This window comes from Colius striatus, chromosome 11, assembly GCF_028858725.1.
Source record: "Colius striatus isolate bColStr4 chromosome 11, bColStr4.1.hap1, whole genome shotgun sequence".
Classification (NCBI taxonomy): domain Eukaryota; kingdom Metazoa; phylum Chordata; class Aves; order Coliiformes; family Coliidae; genus Colius; species Colius striatus.
The window spans coordinates 19,268,103-19,287,821 of record NC_084769.1 but is presented as its reverse complement, the minus strand read 5'-3'; the positions used below and the strand labels follow the sequence as shown (position 1 = coordinate 19,287,821).

General features: G+C 39.0%; 2 protein-coding genes across 3 annotated transcripts in view; one reads left to right on the top strand and one right to left on the bottom strand.

Moving 5' to 3' along the window:
- The window catches only part of DPP4 (dipeptidyl peptidase 4), a 40,728-nt gene extending 29,486 nt beyond the window's left edge, over nucleotides 1–11,242 (top strand). The window contains exons 22-26 of the mRNA XM_062004703.1: nucleotides 1,834–1,933; nucleotides 3,556–3,620; nucleotides 8,766–8,838; nucleotides 9,091–9,164; nucleotides 10,008–11,242. Coding sequence (XP_061860687.1) covers nucleotides 1,834–1,933; nucleotides 3,556–3,620; nucleotides 8,766–8,838; nucleotides 9,091–9,164; nucleotides 10,008–10,106 — 411 coding nt within the window. The 3' untranslated portion in view covers nucleotides 10,107–11,242. The remainder of the gene's footprint in view (nucleotides 1–1,833; nucleotides 1,934–3,555; nucleotides 3,621–8,765; nucleotides 8,839–9,090; nucleotides 9,165–10,007) is intronic.
- A 3,950-nt stretch (nucleotides 11,243–15,192) lies between these two features.
- Nucleotides 15,193–19,719, bottom strand: part of SLC4A10 (solute carrier family 4 member 10) — a 121,964-nt gene continuing 117,437 nt past the window's right edge. For both annotated transcript variants that reach the window (XM_062005200.1, XM_010204760.2), the window contains exon 25: nucleotides 15,193–15,377. In XM_062005200.1, coding sequence (XP_061861184.1) covers nucleotides 15,311–15,377 — 67 coding nt within the window. In that variant the 3' untranslated portion in view covers nucleotides 15,193–15,310. The remainder of the gene's footprint in view (nucleotides 15,378–19,719) is intronic.

Genomic DNA, 19,719 nt, shown 5'->3' with positions numbered 1-19,719 from the left:
GCAAGCATTCAGGAGCTTTTGAATCAGAAATTAGGACTACTAGAGGGATTAAAAACAATGTAAAGGGATACTGCCAAGTTCCAACATGAAACAGTATGGTTTTTTTAAGAAAAAAGAAAATACAAGTACCTATTCACTTGTGTCTCTTTATATTAGTTGGATGACTCTGAATTTTAAAACAAGATGTAAAATTGCATGTGAACCAGCTGTGTGCATGGCTGTCATATTTTTACAAGCAGCCTGAAAATATCTAAATCTGCTATAATGTTGTGCTTGGCTATATCTTATTTCAGCAATACTTCCAACCAGAGGCCAGATTTCTCTGACTTAATGTGTCTTTAAAACCTGTCATAGTAGAAGGGAATGTTTAATAACATATACACACCCCCTTAGCTGAAAGGCTAAGTGCCTATGTACTGTCAGTGATACTGATTTGATTCAAACACTGAATATTTCTGTCCCAGGATACTGTTTCACTGCTTCTTCTGGTGTCATGGGTAGTGTTCTTGCATGCTGTCTTTAAGTATATGCAGGATTGCATGTGAGATCTTAAATTAATAGCTGAAATTTGGTCACTGCTGTGAACAGGCACCGGCAAATAAATTGCTTGATGGCAAGATGATGATGATGGTGCTTTTAATAGCTTTTCTTGTGGGGATAAACATCTCTGCGTTGTATGAAGTGTTATAGCGTTAACTTCAGTGGGAAGGAAATGGAAGACTTAATGGCATTCCCATATTTATTGCTTAAGAGTCTTGGGATGAGTAGTTGAAGAGTAGTCCTCTTTGGAGCTAGGTTGAGGTAATGAGTCCTGTATACTTGAACCTGTGGGCAAACCGACTTTCTCTGTCTCGTGAGTTTTCAGATTGTCAGCCTGTTACCGTGTACATAAATCTCATTTGCCATAGGTTCAGCAGTAATATCTTTACCATGGACAGGTTAAGCAACACATTTATATGTAGCTTTAGTTACTAACTATATGCATTACTTTGCTGATCTCACTGGGAGGACATAAGTATTGAAGTTGGAGCAAACATTTGAGGCCTTTGAACTAAGATACAGTTCCATTTGCCTGTAACCTGGTTTCAAGACAGGGGAGAGATCCAAAAATTGCTCTTATTTTTGAATGTAGGTGTACACGTTTTTCTAAATAACCCCTTCAAACTATAGCGAGGGCAGTCATTTGGGCGGTCGGTGACATTGTTTAGGTACCTTGCTACCTGGGTGCTCAAGCATGTCAGATATTTACTCATCTGTGTATCAGGCTAGACTGCAAGTGAATTCTCTGTGCATAGCAAGAAGTGTGTTGCTGCACAGTTCCTCCCACAGACTCAGCAGATCCTTCGCTCCCCAGTCACTGTCTTGCTCTTGACGCCTTGAGGAAGCGTTAGCAAGTGAGCTGCCGTAGGCCTGCTCTGAGGGAGTTGTAAATTTTCAGGTGCCCTGGTGCAACTACTCATCAGGCGTGTTGTGGGCCCCAGCTCTGCTTCCACCCACTCCCCCAGCACGGAGAGGGACACAGCGGTTCAGCAGTGTCTCGTTTCCTGTCTTTCGCTGCTGCCCACAGTGCTCCCAAGCACTGCCGGCCCCGGCTGAGTCACAGCTCAGCAGCGTTTGCGCCCCTCTTCCCCAGCAAGTCCTCATCCGCCCATCGGCGCCGCAGCTGCCGTGCGCTGTTTGAGGCCTGTTTCCCTGGCTGAGATCTGACCCAAATTCAGAATGGAGTTCATTAATATGAAAAACCCTGAGCCTGTAAACGTCTGATGAACTGTTCAGCAGATGGGCCCCATCCTTTCCTTTCCGACTAAAATAACAGCAATGTTTTCTTCTCAGTCTTACGGGGGATACGTGACCTCCATGGTGCTTGGCTCTGGAAGCGGCGTGTTCAAGTGCGGAGTAGCGGTTGCCCCCGTGTCACGTTGGCAATATTATGGTATGTGATGGCTTCCTCGTTACCAGGATTCCCATATGTCTTGCGGTGCACATGCTGCAAAGTGTTGATTCATAGCATGCAACTTTGATTATCTACTAGATGCCACGTAAATGCCACTTGGTGTGTTTTTATGAACTCATGGATACTGCATTTTAGGATTAAACCAGTTCCCTAAATCTTATTTCCCAGTTTAGAAAGTCAGATCCACAATTCCAGGTAATCTCTTTAAACTTTAATGAAGGTTAAATTATTGTCATATTTGTAGTATTACTGTAACATGTCTGTGTTTGCTTTCCAAAGCTGCCAAGTGTTCTGAGACCGATACCGTGTGTCAGAAATCCACCGCGTTGCTTCTTTGAGATGTCACTTCTCATAAAAATGATCTGTGAAGCTTAACATCGAGAGTAAATGACAATGCAAGTTCAAAGTAACAAAGCAGAACAATTTGAATTGCCTTCGTTTTTTTTCCTTTTACAGCACAAAATTTGGATTTTATGAATCTAATGAATCTTAAGAGTAGCTTGGTGTGAGGAAATCCCGAGCAAGTGGACAAGCCTGTACGTGCTTCAAACTTACAGCGTCCAAGGTTGTAGTTTCATGAGGCTGTAAATACAGTTGTAGGGGCTCCTCAGGTTTAAAGAAATGATATACAGCTACAAATACAATATGTGCTGGTACAGCGTGACCACATTTCGACCTTTTTCTGGTTTCGATTTGTCCAAAAGCATTCAAAGGGGGGCTTTTCCTGGCAAATCTCTGCTAAATGAGGCATAATTTATCATTCTGCAACTAGCACAGAGGCTACATAATAGCCGATCATGTGCTCTGGCTAATTCAGGAGATCGGATCATACTGCCAGGTATTAGCAGTAGTCTGTTGAGGGCATAGGGATGCTTTCATAATGTTTTGGACATGAATATTACAATATGGCAAGAATTATTTTCTTTTTAAATAAAGATCAGGATCTCTAAAATTCCACTTTTAGTTGATCGAGTAAAGGGTTATGGAGGCATTCGTAGTCAACATCAAAAAACCCCAGTGCGGCAACGCTGAAAAGTCAAATGGACCTTGCAGTCTGGTGACAGAGCGTTGATTTGTATGGCTTAATAAAGCAGCAAGTCTGCAAAAAAAAAAAAAGGTAATATGATACTATGCTGAAAAATCTGTGGAAACCCAGAGATACTAAATTTTTACTACATATCACATAGAGCCAAGCTGAGTCCTGATATACTGATATATTTTCATTTTACAGATTGTTAGCAGTTAACATGCAGATAAAATAGCTAAGAGCTTTTGTTCAAACACTAGTCATTTACAGGGAGATTTTAAGTTAATTTTCTAAGGATTACTGAATGAATAACAATAAGGTAACACTGACACAAAGTACTTTATTAATATTCAGCATTCAGGTGTCCATGGCAACAAGAAGATTAAATATTCTGAATAATGATGGTTACCTACACGCCTCATTGTGGAAAACCTGCTTTTATCCTTTTTCTTTTTTTTCTTTTTTGCAGTATCCATTATTGCATTTTCATTGTTTGTGTCAGTGGGCAAAATTTCTGGTAGACAAACTGAACATTAAATAGCAGGTTCTGATTTGGGTTTTTTTTTAATTACAGATTCAATATACACGGAGCGATACATGGGCCTTCCTACAGCAAGTGACAATCTGAATAACTATAATGTAAGAAAGAAATCAGTTTCATTTTTTGAAGTGAATTATTTTTTTTCTGAACCACTCTTTTTATACAGCCTGGTTCCTTCCCCATGGGAAGCGTTAAGTTTGTTTTTCCTTTCCAGCTATAACTGTTGCATTGTGCTTTTAGAGTCTGTAGTCTCATGCTTTTGGATTTGCATGAAGCAGTTACTCCTTGCTGTATGGTGTGGGTTTTCTGTTGCTTGTTTGGTGTGTTAGGTTTCTTTGGGTTTTTTTTTTTTTTACATTCAGTTCCATTTGGCTACTCTGCAGACTGTAAAACAAGCTGTAAAAACTGTTTTATTTTAATCACCAAGAAACAAATTTGTTTTAAAATTTAATATGCTCGTGGGCAAACTATGCGTTATCTTAAACAACATCTCCACCAAAACAAATGCACTTCGGTTCTTTCTGAAATGTATTTTCTTCTTTTAAATGGGCATTGTGTGAAGTTTCTTGCTTTAGGGATCTGCATGCTTTTTTCAGGGAAAGCAAAATCTCCTAAATATTGGGAAGCTTTGTCAGGTAGGCAAGTCTGTACCGTGATCGTATCAACCAAATTGCAGGCCAAGCGAGAGCCAGCAGCATAGGGGCTGGAGTTTTGGCCCCATCGCCATGAACACAGGGTGTCCAATGTTTGGTGTAAAATGGTTAATGTTTGCCCAGAAGTGAGAGAACTTCCAGGTGTTCTAATGGGAGCAAAATACCTGTAGGTTACTTGCCCTCATTATGGCATGATTAATAGCTCTACTTGCTTTTCCATGTGCCAGCTGCTTTTTGTTGCCTCAAGGGCTTCTTGAAGTCACAGATAGCTGGGTGCAGGGCGCAGAGCAGCCCAAGCCTTGCGTAAGATTTTGTTAAAATTTCTGACCAAGGTGGAAATACAGTGGCTGTTGGGGAACAGAGGGATCTGAGGGGTGCTGGGACCAAACACGGGTGTTAGAGGGAAAGAGATGGAGCGTTCCCTGTGTTTGAGTTGGTAACTAGGCTAGAGGACAGTTTAACACTGATTGTGTCTTGATGCATTAAATAAAAAATAAGTGTCATGGGAGAAAAAAGGGCGAGGATTATTGCATTGATTTCAAGTATGGTAAAACATACAAGGGTGAGGGTTATTGCATTGATTTCAAGTATGGTAAAACATACAAATACATACATAGATGGACTGAAATGGCTGTTTTGACTTATCACTACAGTAATCTAGTTTTGTCCAGTGCTACATCAGATGTTCTGGTCAAAATTAAGGACAATGGTAGTCAGTGCTGGAAGGCTTGGTACTGCGTGTGCTTCTCCTCGCCAGCGAGCTGCTGGGGCCCGGGGGCTGGCCGCAGCCTGCAGCCGCCCGCCCGCCTGCCTTCTCCCAACTGTGTTTCTTTAAGGCGGTGGGAACAGTAGGAGATCTGCGAGGTAGCAGTGTAAATAGAAGTTACTGTCGTCGTGCAGAACGAACGTTAACGCTCTGGGTGCACAAAGTCATTCACCAGCTTCACGGCACAGATGGCAACAGAGGACTGTTTAATCCTTTCAAGCCAGGAGTCGGATTTTCTTGGCATAGTATCCGTTGCTGGCAATGGCCACGTTGAAACTGCCAGTACCAAAGAGCTAAAGGTTTCAAATGTGTTACTCGGAGGACTAATTGGGGAGAATGGTGGCTCGATGGAGGTGGGGTAGTCGCGCAGATCAGATTGTCACACTTCACTGCTACTTCTAGATAAGAGAATGCAACTTGTCCTCATTCGTTGTTAAAAGCCTCAAATAATATATTACTTGGCATTTACTTCTCCATATAAACCTGGAGAGGTGGGGTAGCTCGGGAAGTGAGCTTGTTGTTTTTCATTTAACATCAATAGGAGGATTGTGGGATTTTGTTGTTGCTGAAGACCCTTACTGACTTCAGCCCAGCATGTTGCTGGCTTACAGCCCCTTTGTTCAGTGTCCCAGTAGCCAGCCTCCTGGCCTCTTGTTACTGATGAGAGCTGTTTTCTGAAATGAATGGTTTTTAGCAAGTAAATGCAAAATGTATTGAAAGCTCTCCTAGCTGGAGCTGTTAAAGCATTTCTGAACTGTTAACTTCAAACTGTCAGGCTTGTGTGCTGCATCATATATTCTCTACCCTACCGCATCCGCCATAAAGCTGGCTTGAAAAGTGAAAGGTTACATAAACTCTCTACTATGTGCCTTAATTTAAAAGAAATCGATCTGTACACATCTGCTTAGAGAATACGTGAGCTGCTAGGCTCTGAATATAGAGCCTTGAGAAACTAGTTGTGGCAAGAGGGGTACACCCTACCTTTGTAATAATGTCTCATTAGGCTTCCTTCACATGTAATATCTCAGATTCTCCTCCTTCAATACTCTTTGTTAAGCGTCAAGTCTGAGGGACGGCTCACACTCCTCTGAGTGGGCTAATTATGTGTGATCAGTGCCTTTTAAGGTAGTTGTGAACTATTAAAAATTAGAGAATTGTAGAAGAAAGGAGCAAGCATGGCTGAAGTTCCCAATACAATTGTGCAGGGATTGTAGGCTGAATGGCAGAGCAGCTGTCTGCCCCGGGAAGAAATGTCCCTGGTGTAAAAGACTTGAGACTAAATCAGGGCAGAGCTCTGGAGGTCAGATGCAGTAGCCATGTAAAGCATACCGAAGAGACTGTTCAACTTGTGAGAAGATTATTTTGCAGTTCACTCTGAATTTGATATGCTTTTGGCAAGTGTTTGAAACAGTCATAGATTTGGCAATCTTTTTCTAGCAGATTTGAAATGTTCAGTCCTTAAGAACTGCTGCATCATTAGGTTATGCAAAACAGGGTACAATTTTGTAAATATGCCATCTTGTACTGATTTGACATTTGTTCTATTATCTGAGAATATGCTAAAGGGAGAGAGACCTTCAGTTTCAGCCAAACCTTAACTTGTTTGTGGAGTGCTGATAAAATGTTGACTGGTGCGTGACCTTTAGAAAAGCCAGTTAGACTCAGCAGGGCCCAATTCTCAGTACTCGTACATGTTACCTTTTCAGAACCTTTGTCCTGGCAGGACAACTATGAAATGGAAGGGGTAAATTAAGTCATATTTATTTGCTGTCCACTTGAGATTTGTTCAGCTTATGTAGCTGTTTGTGCTGTAACTGCACCTAACTTGAGATCACTCCCTATCTTGCAACCTTCTTTTTCTGGCAGAAGTACTGTGTCCTTACAGAACGTTTTAGGGAAGGGACTCTTCATGTTGAGTATGGATACAGCACGTGAGACATCATTTGCAAGTGATAAAAAAACTGAGAAACTATCTCTTTTTGTGTGTTCCTTCTTTCTGAAGTATTTTAGAAATAGCTTTGTTTTGTTTAATGCTTGGAGGAGAAAAATAGAGACATCCTTTTTCTAACAGCGCTGTTGGAAAGTCTAGTGCTCAGAAGTGTAACTCGGGTCAGGTTTCCACTCGCAGGTTTGCTGTCCCTTAAACCAGCACTGATTTGTTAGAAGGCTTACAAAGGCCACGTAGCAAGTTTCCTTCTGTACATCTTGAGAACAATTCACTCAAAGCATACTGAGTGGTACTTTATCTGTCACTGGGTCATTACTTTCTGATTTGTTCTCTTGGTCAGCTGGTACCAGTGCTCCTCACTGAATTCCAAGTCCTCTCCTGACCTTGGCATGCTTGTAACTATTTGTGCTTAGTCCACAATACCGACTCCTTTCGATTGATAGTGTCGTGTTTGCAGCGTGCATGGATTTTCATATGCTAGATAAGATTTCTAGTGCTCTGCAGCCTTTCACAATCAGAAGAGGACAATTGCAGTGCTACAGATTGGAAAGTGTTTGTTTTTTCTCCCTGCTGAACTTGTTTTTTAAATGTGGTTGAATGACTACAAAGACACTCATTTCATGTATGAGAGGGTTGTGGCACGCTATTCTGCCATGACCTAAGAAATTTACTATTTATGATTGCTTTAAAGATTGAGGAGTGCACAAGAGATTTAAGGAAACCAGAACACTCCTCTGTCTTGGTAATATAATGTATTAGACTTTTTTTGGATACTAAATGGAAATCCCTATGCAAGGATACAGCCTTGGTACAAGGTGAGGAAGAAACTGCATTCTTTTATTCTTAAATTTTACCTTTTTTTTTTCTTTTCTCTTGCCACAGTAACTTTTATGTTGTTGTAATATATATAAAACTACTGCAGGGGTTCAGCAGAGAACCCCTATAATGTTGCTAATAGAGGAAATATAATTAAACGTATTTTTGCCCCATTATGCTGGCTGCCTTACAGACCTAGGACATCTTGTCTCTTGTCCCTTTTCTTCTGCCCAGTCACATGGTAATGCACTATCCTAGTCCTTTCCCTTGCCCAAATTGGAGATCTTACCTGCAGTCCTTGCTTTTCTCATTCTTTAGTACCTTAGTGACAATAGGAAGGTATGTTCTAGGGAACAGATTACTGCATTTTAAGTTTCTTTATTGATCTTGGTTGCTGATTATTTTTTTTCTTCATCACCACATTGTTTCAATTACCAAAATGTAGCTTGACCTCTATTTGTGGATTTGGCCTAGTGGGTTGATTTTTTTTCTTTTAGTCATTTTTCTGTCTGGGGGACAGTATTGCTTTAAACTTCTTGTCAGCCATTCAGCTACTTGAAACTGATGAGATATTATCTCTGGTGTTACCTACAGGTAAACTAGTGCATGCCTTGGCGGGGAAAGATAACACATGTAGTCTCTGCAATATCTACTGCTCGCTATCATAGGGTGCACCGTTGCCATGGCAATGTTTTTTAACTTGTCTGCATCGCACAGGAAACCTATGGCAAGTGGTGTGCTGCAGGCTAACAACACGTTAGCAATGCATTAAATGTGTGTCTCACTTGCAAAACTCTTCCCCTCTGGAATTGCCTGTTACTTTGCAGCCATAACCCTTGGTGGTAATTGCAGACCAGCGCAGAACGGTTTGAGTGTGAGCACAGTGCTGTTGGGTACGTGAACACACTACATAGGGGTGCAGGGGGAGGGGAACAGGGGTTGTTTTTTGTCTGAAGGACCCCAGACTGTGTCAACAGGAATCAGTCAGCTGGTAGCAAATCATCTTCTCATAAATAGCACCTTTTTTCTTTTTTTTTTTTTTTCTTTTCTTTAATTTCAGAGTTCAACAGTAATGGCCAGAGCCGAAAAATTCAAGGAAGTTGAGTATCTCCTTATTCACGGAACAGCAGATGGTGAGTTGCAGTTAATTAGACATTTTAGTATTACAGACAGGTTCGCAATTCTACTACTGACAAAACAAAAGCATGAAGGGGCAAGGCTGTTACATTTACGTCAATAAAATAATACCGCTTTCTGCAACTCATTTGTGTTTCAGTCGGCAGTGCTGGGGAGTCTACTGTGTTTGTCACTTTGCTTTTCCCCCCGAGTAGTACAGATGCAGGTTTTTAGTTTACTTTTTTCCTCTTTTTTCTTCCACTTTTCAGATAATGTTCACTTTCAGCATTCAGCACAGATTTCCAAAGCTCTCGTGGATGCTGAAGTGGATTTTCAGGCAATGGTATGGGTCTGTTTTCTTTATCATCATCCAAGTGAGACTGTATTCCGACAGTAATAGCAAAAGCTCCCTGTTGTTAGGTATAAATCTCCATCTTAAGTGAAAGTTTACATGCTTGCATTTAATGCTCAGAAACTGAAATTTTAACCTAGTGCAGCCACGTATCTTCTGTGCCAGGAAAAAAAAAAGTAAAGCAGAGACTCCTCATCTTTGACCCGGTTTAGCTCATCTTTCATTTTGTTATTTTATGTTCTCAGAAAGACAGCCAAGTCAATCCTAATTTTTGCATATACTCAAAAGTCCAATGGCTAGTATCTACAAGGAAAGGTTAACTTCATCTCAGTCCACGATAACCCGTTCGTCACATTTGGTTTTTCTCTTTTCAACTTGGAAGAGTAGTAGGTACTTGCCCCTTCTTATGCTGTACGTGGAAACTCTCAGACTAAGGTGCAAGCTCTTCCTTTCCTACCTTCTCCCAGGCCTTGGGAAGCCGGGCTGAAAAGGATGTAGTATAGTGGAGCCAGGCCTGACTGTCCTTCAGCCAAAGCTGCCGGTCTCACAGGGTGCAGCCATCAGGCTCCACTTCTAAACCGAGGAGCTGCATTTACCCTCCACAGCGACATGCCATGTATGCACTTTGTACTTGTAGCATCAATAGATGCTGTATCCCACACATAAAGCAAGGACAAAAGTTATCATAGCAGCTTCTTACCACCCTTACCTCTATGCCAGCCCCTTGCTGGGATAATTTTAAATGGCTGCCCATGAGTTTATGTCTGTCATGTTTGATTTATTTCATTTAGATGTAGCTAGAACTAACATCTTCTCTATTTCTCTTTCCCACAGTGGTACACCGACAAAGACCATAGCATCAGTGGTCAAGCACGCAAGCACATGTATACCCATATGACCCGTTTCATCAAGCAGTGCTTCTCACTTCCCTAGCACCAGTGATGGCCCTTCTCCAGAAAACTCTCTGATGTACACTGAGCCAGTATACACTTTTATAAATCAAGATGAGATAAGGGTCAGTTTCTGGGTTACATCTGTACATAATGAAATGCTAGTCTTTGTAATGAAGTGTTAATCTTTTATAATGATGTCTGTTGTCAAGCAACTATTGCATTTTTATTGACTGTGTTTAATCAGGTCTTAACAGCACCAGAATTTAGGTATGCCACGGACTTCTGGACAGCATGGTACTTGCTCGACTTTTAAACTGAAATATCAAAAGGTAAAAAGAGAAGCAGTCTCATTTCTGTATCAGGGTAATGAATGATGAAAATGACACAGGGGAACCAAGGTGGAGAACAGTTGAGGAATAAAAATTCCTATATTTCCAACAAAAAGAAAATGAACCTTTTGGTCAGTTCTGTGAAAATACTTATAAGAGTTTAAACAGATTTTGCAGAAATTACCTAATGCTTGATCAATTTTTAAAACAGTACCAGGAATATTGTAATGTTAATATTTTCTCTGCAGCATTAAACACTTTTGTTTACTGCAGTTCCCGAATTAGTATGTTTCCCTGCAACCTCTTGAATTACAGTTGTAAAAGTCTTGCAAGGACAGCATGTAACCAGCTTTCACCAGAGATATCCAATGATACCTCTTCAAACCAATGGCACTGAATTTATTTCCCATCATCGTACTGTCGTTTTGGCTTACTTTATAGTCAAAAAAAGGCTGCTACTGTGGGAATCTGCTCTGGTAACAGCTGGGAACTGCAGCAGCCCACAATTGTTTTTTCTATGGGACAGAAAAATCTTTGGCTTACGGGTTTCCTGTTTACTAATGAATAGGCTGTATTCCTTGCACTCAAATGTAAACATTACAATGCAGACTACCAGTCGCTGAAAGCAAGTCCTGAACTGTTCACTCTTGTGTGAATATGCTGTTTAGCAAACCTGCTTTTCTTTACAGCCTAGCAGTAAACTTCTACTTTGTCTTCAGCACTCCAGGTAGCTTCTCCATCTGAAGATCGATCAGTTTTCTTATTTTTACAGAGATAGAAAAGATGCAACCCCACTTGTACTACAAACTGTGCTGCCTTAATATAATAAAGATATTAACCTATGAAAGGAGATGTAGTCTGTATCCTTTAAAATGATGCTCAGAAAAATTAACTACTAGAATTTTACAAGGATCCATTAATTTTCAGAAGACTTAGAGTGAAGTTCCTGTTTTTGCTTAATGGTACCACGTAACTGAATGTGACATGATTATTTAACAAACACATAGCTTCTCAATAATAGATGCTAGCAGGTGATTAGGGAGGTATTAGGGGTTAATATGACTACTTTTACATTCACACCAAGTATCATCAAAGACAGGGGGAGTGTGAGAGAGATGGGGGGACAGTGTCAAGACGGTGTGTGCAGCTTGTCCTTAAATGAGAAAGAGAAGGGGTCTGAGCTGAAAAATAAGGTTTTGGTTTCACAAATCAAAAACTCCTTGACTCACAAAATAAGGAGATTTTTAGGAAACAAACTGGAGACAGGTATTACAAATATAATCTTGGGCTCAATGTAGCAGTGGGGGTTTTTTAAAATGTTATCACTCACACTGTCATATGTCACATATAAAGTGTTTCTGTAATCCAAAATCTACATTAACCAGGCTTTCATGCTTTTAAAGAACTGCAAGCATTCCCTTGGTGTAATCAGAGATGCATTAAAAACCCTAAGCTTTTAAATCAAACTAAAAATTATGTAGGCAGAGGTAAGTCTTTCACTAAGTAAGGATGCAGTTCCTTGCATCTGACCTACCTTACTGATGTAACGTTATGTTACATCTCACTGGGAAGCTCTTCTGTACTCTCAGAATAGGATTATGTACTAACTGTATTCTCTGTAAGGCACAACAAAGTATAATGCTAGTTGTCTTGTATTTCTTTGTCTAGAAAGCAACTTGTATGATATGCTCATACAGCATGATGCAACTTTAAAAAAAAATGTTTTATTGCTGTAATAAGTGTCCTCATTTCTCTCTGGTAGATCTCCCTCAGCTCCAAAGGTAACTGGAACAAGAGGACAACAGAGCTGCCTCAGGGAGCTAACAACTTATTTGAAATGTGTGAGCACAGACAAATACCTAAAATGGAGACCTCAGAAGAAAGGCAGCCCAGTTCATTAGTGTACAGAGCCAGCACTAGGAACCAGTTGTGCCCAGGTAGTGCCACATGCTAGAGTTAGTTAGGCACCTGACAGTTACCACTTTTCCCTTTGTATTCTTTTTGGACTGGACACTTTGTGTCAAATCCTAACAGAAGCAGCTGAAGCCTGAGGGGTGACTGTTACCATTCTCAGACCACATGGCTTCCAGTCTTCAGTTTAAAAATTGGTGAAAAAGCTCAAAGGAATTTTAATAAGATGAAGTCAGTACTTTTAAGTATTGGGGTTTGGCAGTAGTACTAGGCTTTAAGGCCTGAAAGTTTTTCAGTAGCAGAAATTTAGGGTCCTGAGAATAGCAGAAGCAGGCCAAGAGGCAGTAGGCTACGCTGCTGTCTGGATGACAAGACACTTAAAATTCCTCAGCGCTACAATATTTAAAGACCTTACCTATTGATCTATCCAAAGGCCCAACTACTGCTGCCTGGTCCACATCACCTCTCTCAGATGCAAAGAGAACCAACTCGTGAGCAGTAGATCAGAGTTTAATTCCCACAGTTTCCTGGAACAAGTCAGTTATGTACCATCCCCAGTGGCACATGTACGGTTAGAGTCAGCCGTCAACTCCAGGAGCAAGCCCACGCTGACACCACTGCCTGATTCAATGAGATTCCAGTTGGAAATGGAGCAGGACTCTATCATCCATTCATTTGTGAAGCATATTCATGTATCAGACATTTAAAACACTGTACCATATTGCATACTTGGTCTGGGTTTTGCAGTGTAAAAATAAAATTGAAAATTAGTTAGGATAAATATTTATTTTCACGTAACATTTCTTAATTGTGAAAAACACAATAGTCTATTCACATGTACACATAAACTTCTGTAATAAATTACATCCAAGGAATTGAATAATTTTGACCAGGAATATGAAATTAGAAGTAAATATAGCACTACATTTGCTTTATATTGTGTGTGATTTCAGAATGTTAACATTGGAATAGCATTTAAGTTCACACAAGAACAGAGTTTTTTAAAATAAAACCACTCTGAAATACTGAACAGAAATACAGAATGCCATTGAATACACTGATTTCTTAATATTCTAAGAGTTGGTCCAGTGAAACTAATACATTTTGATTGTATACATCATCTGTAACAAAGTCAGCAACATAATAGAACACCACCAGGCTGCTTTCGGGACATACCAGTATTGAACTTCTATACTAACCTTAAAACAATTGGAATCTTACAATTTATCATCAAGTACACAAAACAAAGCATTTAAACCTTAATGCAGCAGCATTGTTTTCCTAAATTTACAAATACAAACATTGAGTTAAATCTAATCCTTCTTTCTGTCCATTAGATTTCTTTTTTTTTCTCCATAAAAATGGCCTTTAATGGGCTTTGATGATGCTAAGTCAAATTTAGAACAGTGACCCTAGTACACTGCAGCATAATGCAATTATCATTTATGGCTGAAGTAGTAAAACATACACACTCACACACACAGAAACATTAGACGGAATACTTTAAATGTGCTGGATGCGAGAAGAATGTTCGCATGAGGTCTATGGAAAGATTATCACATTTTGGAAAGCTGGGGAATGTTACGAGCCCTACTGATGAGTTGTTACAAAGATTACAAGACCAATTCTTATTTGTAGGATTCAAAGTAGCGGTGTAATAATGAGAATTAGCTTTCATTTAATCATTTAAAAGTTTATCTTTAAAAAAAAACCTTAAAAATCATGAATTCCAAATAGCGCAATAAAACGTTTGCTCCTCATCTCTATTAATTCAATACCTAACCTCGCAGTCCCTGGTTTAAACAAAAGAACAGCTTGAAGGATCAAGCAGTAACAAAATCCATTCTGAAGAATGTCTTGGTAGTGGATTTAAAGCCACATTTTACTTTGCAATGTTGTTTTTATCTTTTAATCAATATGTACTTGATGAAATAGGGAAGAGACGTAACAAAACCAACAGCAGGATGCCCAGTTAAGTGTTACACGCCGTCTCTGAAATTAACAGGTTTACGGTTGTTACTAGAGAGAGGACAATATAAATATGCCCTTTATGTGGCTATATTTTAGGCAACAAAGAGGAAAATCATTGGGCAGGTGATATCACTGCCTCTGGGGTATAGCTTATGTCTACAAAATTTTCTCTATTAGAAAATAATGAATTGATTAAAGACATAATGGAGTAGTTTGGCCTACCACAGCAAACATTTGTACACTACAAGATACTGTAATCACAGAGTGCATTTTAAGAAATACTGTACCCATGTTTCACATCAAACGATGTGGTGGTGTTTTTCAACTAAGGGAATGTTTTAATATATATATTTTAATATATTTTTTAATATATGACTATGTTCCAGTTACATACAAATTCGAATATTAAATACAGTGTATTAAATCAAGGAAAACTTCACAAATACAGAATCTGACCCTGCAATCCTCATGGCAAGAGTAATCCATGACTTCAAAAGGACAGCTTGAGGAGAAAAGGATTATCCTTTTTTGTTCACAGGGTCAGATCAGTTGTTACTTTAAAAACTTCTTTAATGTTTGCTTGTCAGTTTGGGTCTCCTGAAATCATTTACTCGAGTTAGGTGATTTAAAAAAAAAGAAAAAAAGAAAAATTGGAACAAATATTTTCAAGTTCATCTTGATTTAAGATTATTAAGTATTCTCACACAGAAAAAGTAGCAAAATACAGTACAAACCTATTAACAGGAAAGTCAAATTTGAAAGAAACTTTCTTGTTAGATTTATGATACGAATACTGATAAATGGCCAATATCAGCAAAGAACATGTAGATCTTTTTGCATTGGCTACTGCAGACTTTTACACAGATACTAGACAATGTAGACAGGTAGACAAGGTGAAATGAGACAAATATTGCACTACGTTACCTGTGCTAGTTTGAGATGAAAGACAAAAGCTACAAGGTCAAATCATTTATATTTAGTGGCTGTGGCACTCCTTTCATTCATTTGTAAAAAGAATTAATTGAAGAGCAAGTCATAGACAAGTCTCCCGGTCAACACCTTTCCCTGAGTCAGCTTTCTTCTCTTTTCTGAGTTCAGCACTAGGAAAAGAAGGGAAAAAAGAATTACAACAGCACTATCATATATGTTAACGATCCACCTGTAAACCAACATTGCAGTGACACTTTAATTAATTTTTCATGCTATATAGCACAAACTGGGAAGCAAGTGAAAGTTTCTGTGCTGAATGGTGCAGAGAACATTAGCCAGCATTTTAGTGGGGAGATAAGTAAAGAACTTAAGATGTACAGACAGACAAGTCAGCCAGCATGCAAGCAGAGAGAGACACTTTTTTTTCTGGCAAATACAACTGTTAATTGATTAAATAATAAGGGTACAGTTCTCAGACAATACCAACATGTTCTTAAATGGCACAAACGAGGTCACAATAAGTATTTCTTGTGTTTAAAGTTGCTCAGTGCACATGTAGAAGGAATGTTTCTGAACCAGAAACAGTTTCCAACTGTCATATTTGGCTTTCAGTCTTGACTGGGGAGAGCAGGAAAAGGCTGGAGGGGTGGGGGCAGGGAATGACAAAACATCCCATCTGGAGTTTAATATATACCTCTTCATGTATGCATTATAAGAAAATAAATGTTTTTTTACAAAGCCTGAAAGATCATACAAAAACCTTATGACCAAGAACTCTGAAGCAGAGTTGAAATTTGGATCCAGCTTTTTTTCCAGTTAAAGCACTGTTGATTTGCCTACAGAAAGCAATAAATGTGCAAAGCAGATGATTGATTTTTTTTTTTTTGTGAGGAAGGACCTAATTCACAACAGCACAAAGAAATAAAAAGTCATGTTCTTGCAATGAGTTTCACTCGCACTACAAAAAATGCAGAGGCTTCCACAACACAGGCAAATCAAACCTTCGACAAAGAGGGGCAGGGTATCTAAAAAAAAGATGGTTCTGAGAACAAACTTGAATCAAGCACATAACCTACCAGGTTTCATGGGAATAATTCCTTAACTAGAATGAATGAGAAATAGGCTGAATTAAACAAGGCTCAAAGAAAGCAAGATCAATTCTCAAATTCTTAAGGTGATTCATGCACAATTTTACAATCATCTGACATTTTTCTTCACATAAAAATTGCTTTAAGGATACAATTCAGTTCAGCCAAAGCTTACTTCTATGCCTATGGCAGCTTCCAGAGTTGTTAATGGAAATAGCTAAAGAATACCAACTTCTGCCACTTCAAGTGCCAAATCTGTCACCTTCTGTAGAACAGTGATAGAATTGGGTATGTTACACTTTCTGCACACAAAGGGTATGCAAACAAATTCCTGGGAGGTGAATTTAAAGTGTAGCAGTACAGCAGGCAGAGAGTTACCTGTGCTTAGTAAAAGCAAACACTGAGGATGTGTTGTGTGCCTTACAGTCTATAATATTTCCACGTTTTAGGTGCCTCTGTGATACCAGGAAAGTCTTCCTTCTATTTAGGATTCATATCTCTGAGCATCTCCTGCAGATGGGGGCTTTAATGCCTTGAGAAATTTGGGAAAAAAAAAAAAAAGGACAAGTCCAGTCTTTTACCAGTAAAACATGTAACTGGTGGATCTTGGAGCTCACTTTCTCCATACGGAAGGAGTAGTCTAACAAGGCTGAGAAGGAAGGTTTGGGATGCAGGATTTGCATATCAAAGGGAACTCATACCACAGATGTCTCTTTCTCCAACACCTTAAAAGATCAGCTAGGTCTACCTTCCATACATGGTCAGATCTTCTGCATATGTTTTGAAATTGCCATCTGAAGGGATTAATATTGTGTGCATAGACAGAGGAATATTTAATTACATGTACCAGAGTGCTGTGTTTCAGATGGGTGTCTTGGTGTTCAAATCTACCCAGTCACAATAAACAGACCTTTAGGTCCCTGGGAATTTTAACAATCACAAGTTAAGGTTGGAAGTCCAGGTGCCTCTATCGTTAGGCAACAGTTGACTAAATAAATGTCATTAAGGCCACTCTTTAGACACTTATATATTATCACAAGTCTGGGATATAAAACCTGTCACATACTATACTACTCCACAGAGCCAGAGGCAGGGCAGAGCTTATGATGATTAATATCCACACATCAGGCTGAGAAGTAGTTTGTATAATCCCTTCCTGTCTAAAATCTCTCTTTGGAGATGATCTAAGTTTATTATTGGCCAGTCTTTCATTGGTCAAGTCAACTCAGTATTTAATTAGTACAAAGAACCTACAGATCTGATGTAGTCGAGAAATCACCCTACGTTGTCAATCAGTGTCTTATATAAAAGGCATTACATAAAATCATAGTACAGTATCATAATTTAATTATCCCCATTTAATAGTATTTGAGGATTTTATTATAATAAAGTAGACCTGACAACAGGAAAAGGAGTGCTGAACACTTCTGTAGCTGAACTTCTAAAGACATTAAATCCAAAACATGTTCCTGTTTTCCCCGTGGTAAGAGACAACTTTCACTAGGGGGAACTGTGAGACTATCGATCTTCATCATTTGCAAAAATTACCCTTACAATGCTAATGTTCCAAGCTCTCAGTACTTACCTAGGACTGAATTCTATCTTCATGTAATGATACATGCATTTAGATATATAAAGTTTCTTTAGCTCTGTCTCTAATAGCATTTAAGATTAATGTTGCTTTTGCCTGTCAGAAAGCAAGCCTTCCACATTCAACATTCTTTGAATCTACTTCTGTGAGTGAATCTGAAATGAGCTCATGAAAAAGCGTGATTTCGGATTCTTTAAGAGTTTCCTTTACAAACTGGACACATACATGAAACCTGTGAACCCTTAGTTCCTTTGAACCCAAGTCTTTGTTTTCATGAGCAAAGATACAAGAACAGATTGAAAATGAGCTCATTAGAAAATGAGTTTCTATTTTACTGCAGTGCAAAAGCCAAATTATCTTTTACCAACGTTGCCCGAGTCACAGTCTACATGGATGCACTTTGCTCAAAGGAGCTTTGAAAATTTCAGATAAAAGCAGTACACGCTTACATAATCTATCAAAGCAAGCAATATCCACCAGAAAAATGACAACAACTGCATACCCAGTGGCTGCAAATGTACCAAGTTACTTTCTTCTCTATCTCCAGTCTTTGACAGTCTGGACAGCAGAGGCGCACAAGATAAGAAAATCCTATTGTACATCCTTCTCCCATGCACCACATTGATTTCAATTTGACCGGATCCTTTTCAGCCCATGTGATTTTCAGGCAAATCAGAACTACTATGCTGCTCTGTCAGTGAACTAACATGAAAATGATCCCATTGGTGGGCTGCTCCCCAGGGGTGTCTGAAATGAAGATTCTTTAGTCATCTACTGTTCATCTTGGTTATGCTGTTTAGGGAAAGGAGCAACACTGACAGGCAGCATGCCATTTTGGGGGGACAAAATTGAAATATTTATTTCACTACACAATTTTTTCTCTTAATTCATCTTTTCACCATAAAATGGTGACTAGTTGTTTCATGCAAGGAGCTTCTTTTGAAAAGTAGATTTAGAAATAGGCAGAATGTAATTTCATATTTTTAAAAAGGCAAAAAATTCATGTAAAAGAATATGGGGAAAACATAATTTAACATTTAAATATACTACATCTGGCTTGTATTTTCAATGCACAATACATTTCAGATTTTAATACTAAGGACTTTAATGAAGACATTGTCCATTCCTGTTTGAAATTTTTTTTAATTCTGTCTCCCCAAATACTACACAAAATCAAGTCATTTGGGTTCTTAGGTGAAACCATTTTGAATTGGAAGGTATAGTCAAGGAAAAGGTTGGGGGACAAGGTCTTACCTTTGGGGAATCAGCTTCTAGAGTGATTAGGAAGGGGAGCTTATGACAAAAATGTGATGTGAAACAATTAAGTAAGAAGTAGTTACATTTAATATTTATGGAAATGGAGGAAAAATTCTCTTCGAATCACATCGTGCTTGCATTTCATATTTTCTTATTCCCATAACAACTCAGTAGCACAGATAAAACATCATTGCATTGTTACATTTGTCTGGACTAAAACTTACAGGTATTGAACTGTTTTGAGTAGCAGTGAGGTAGGTAGAAAAATGAAAAGAAGTGATGCAATCTTAAAGTTATTTTCCCTCCAAATATTAGTAGATTGCAATCAGAGTACTGTGCTCTTTACACAGGTAGTTCCAGGGCAGTGATGACCACTTCTTTTTCAAGAGGAAAGAACAAAAGCAAGCAGAACAAACAACAGCTGTTGTGCAATATCCAGGTGTAGGCTGGTGGTTCATTACACAAGCATCAGGCATGCTGAACTTCATTTGCCACTGTAGCATAACTAATTAGCATGCAAATATTTGTAGGTTTTGTGGGTTTTTTAAAATAAATAGTGAATCTGTGTTTTGAGCT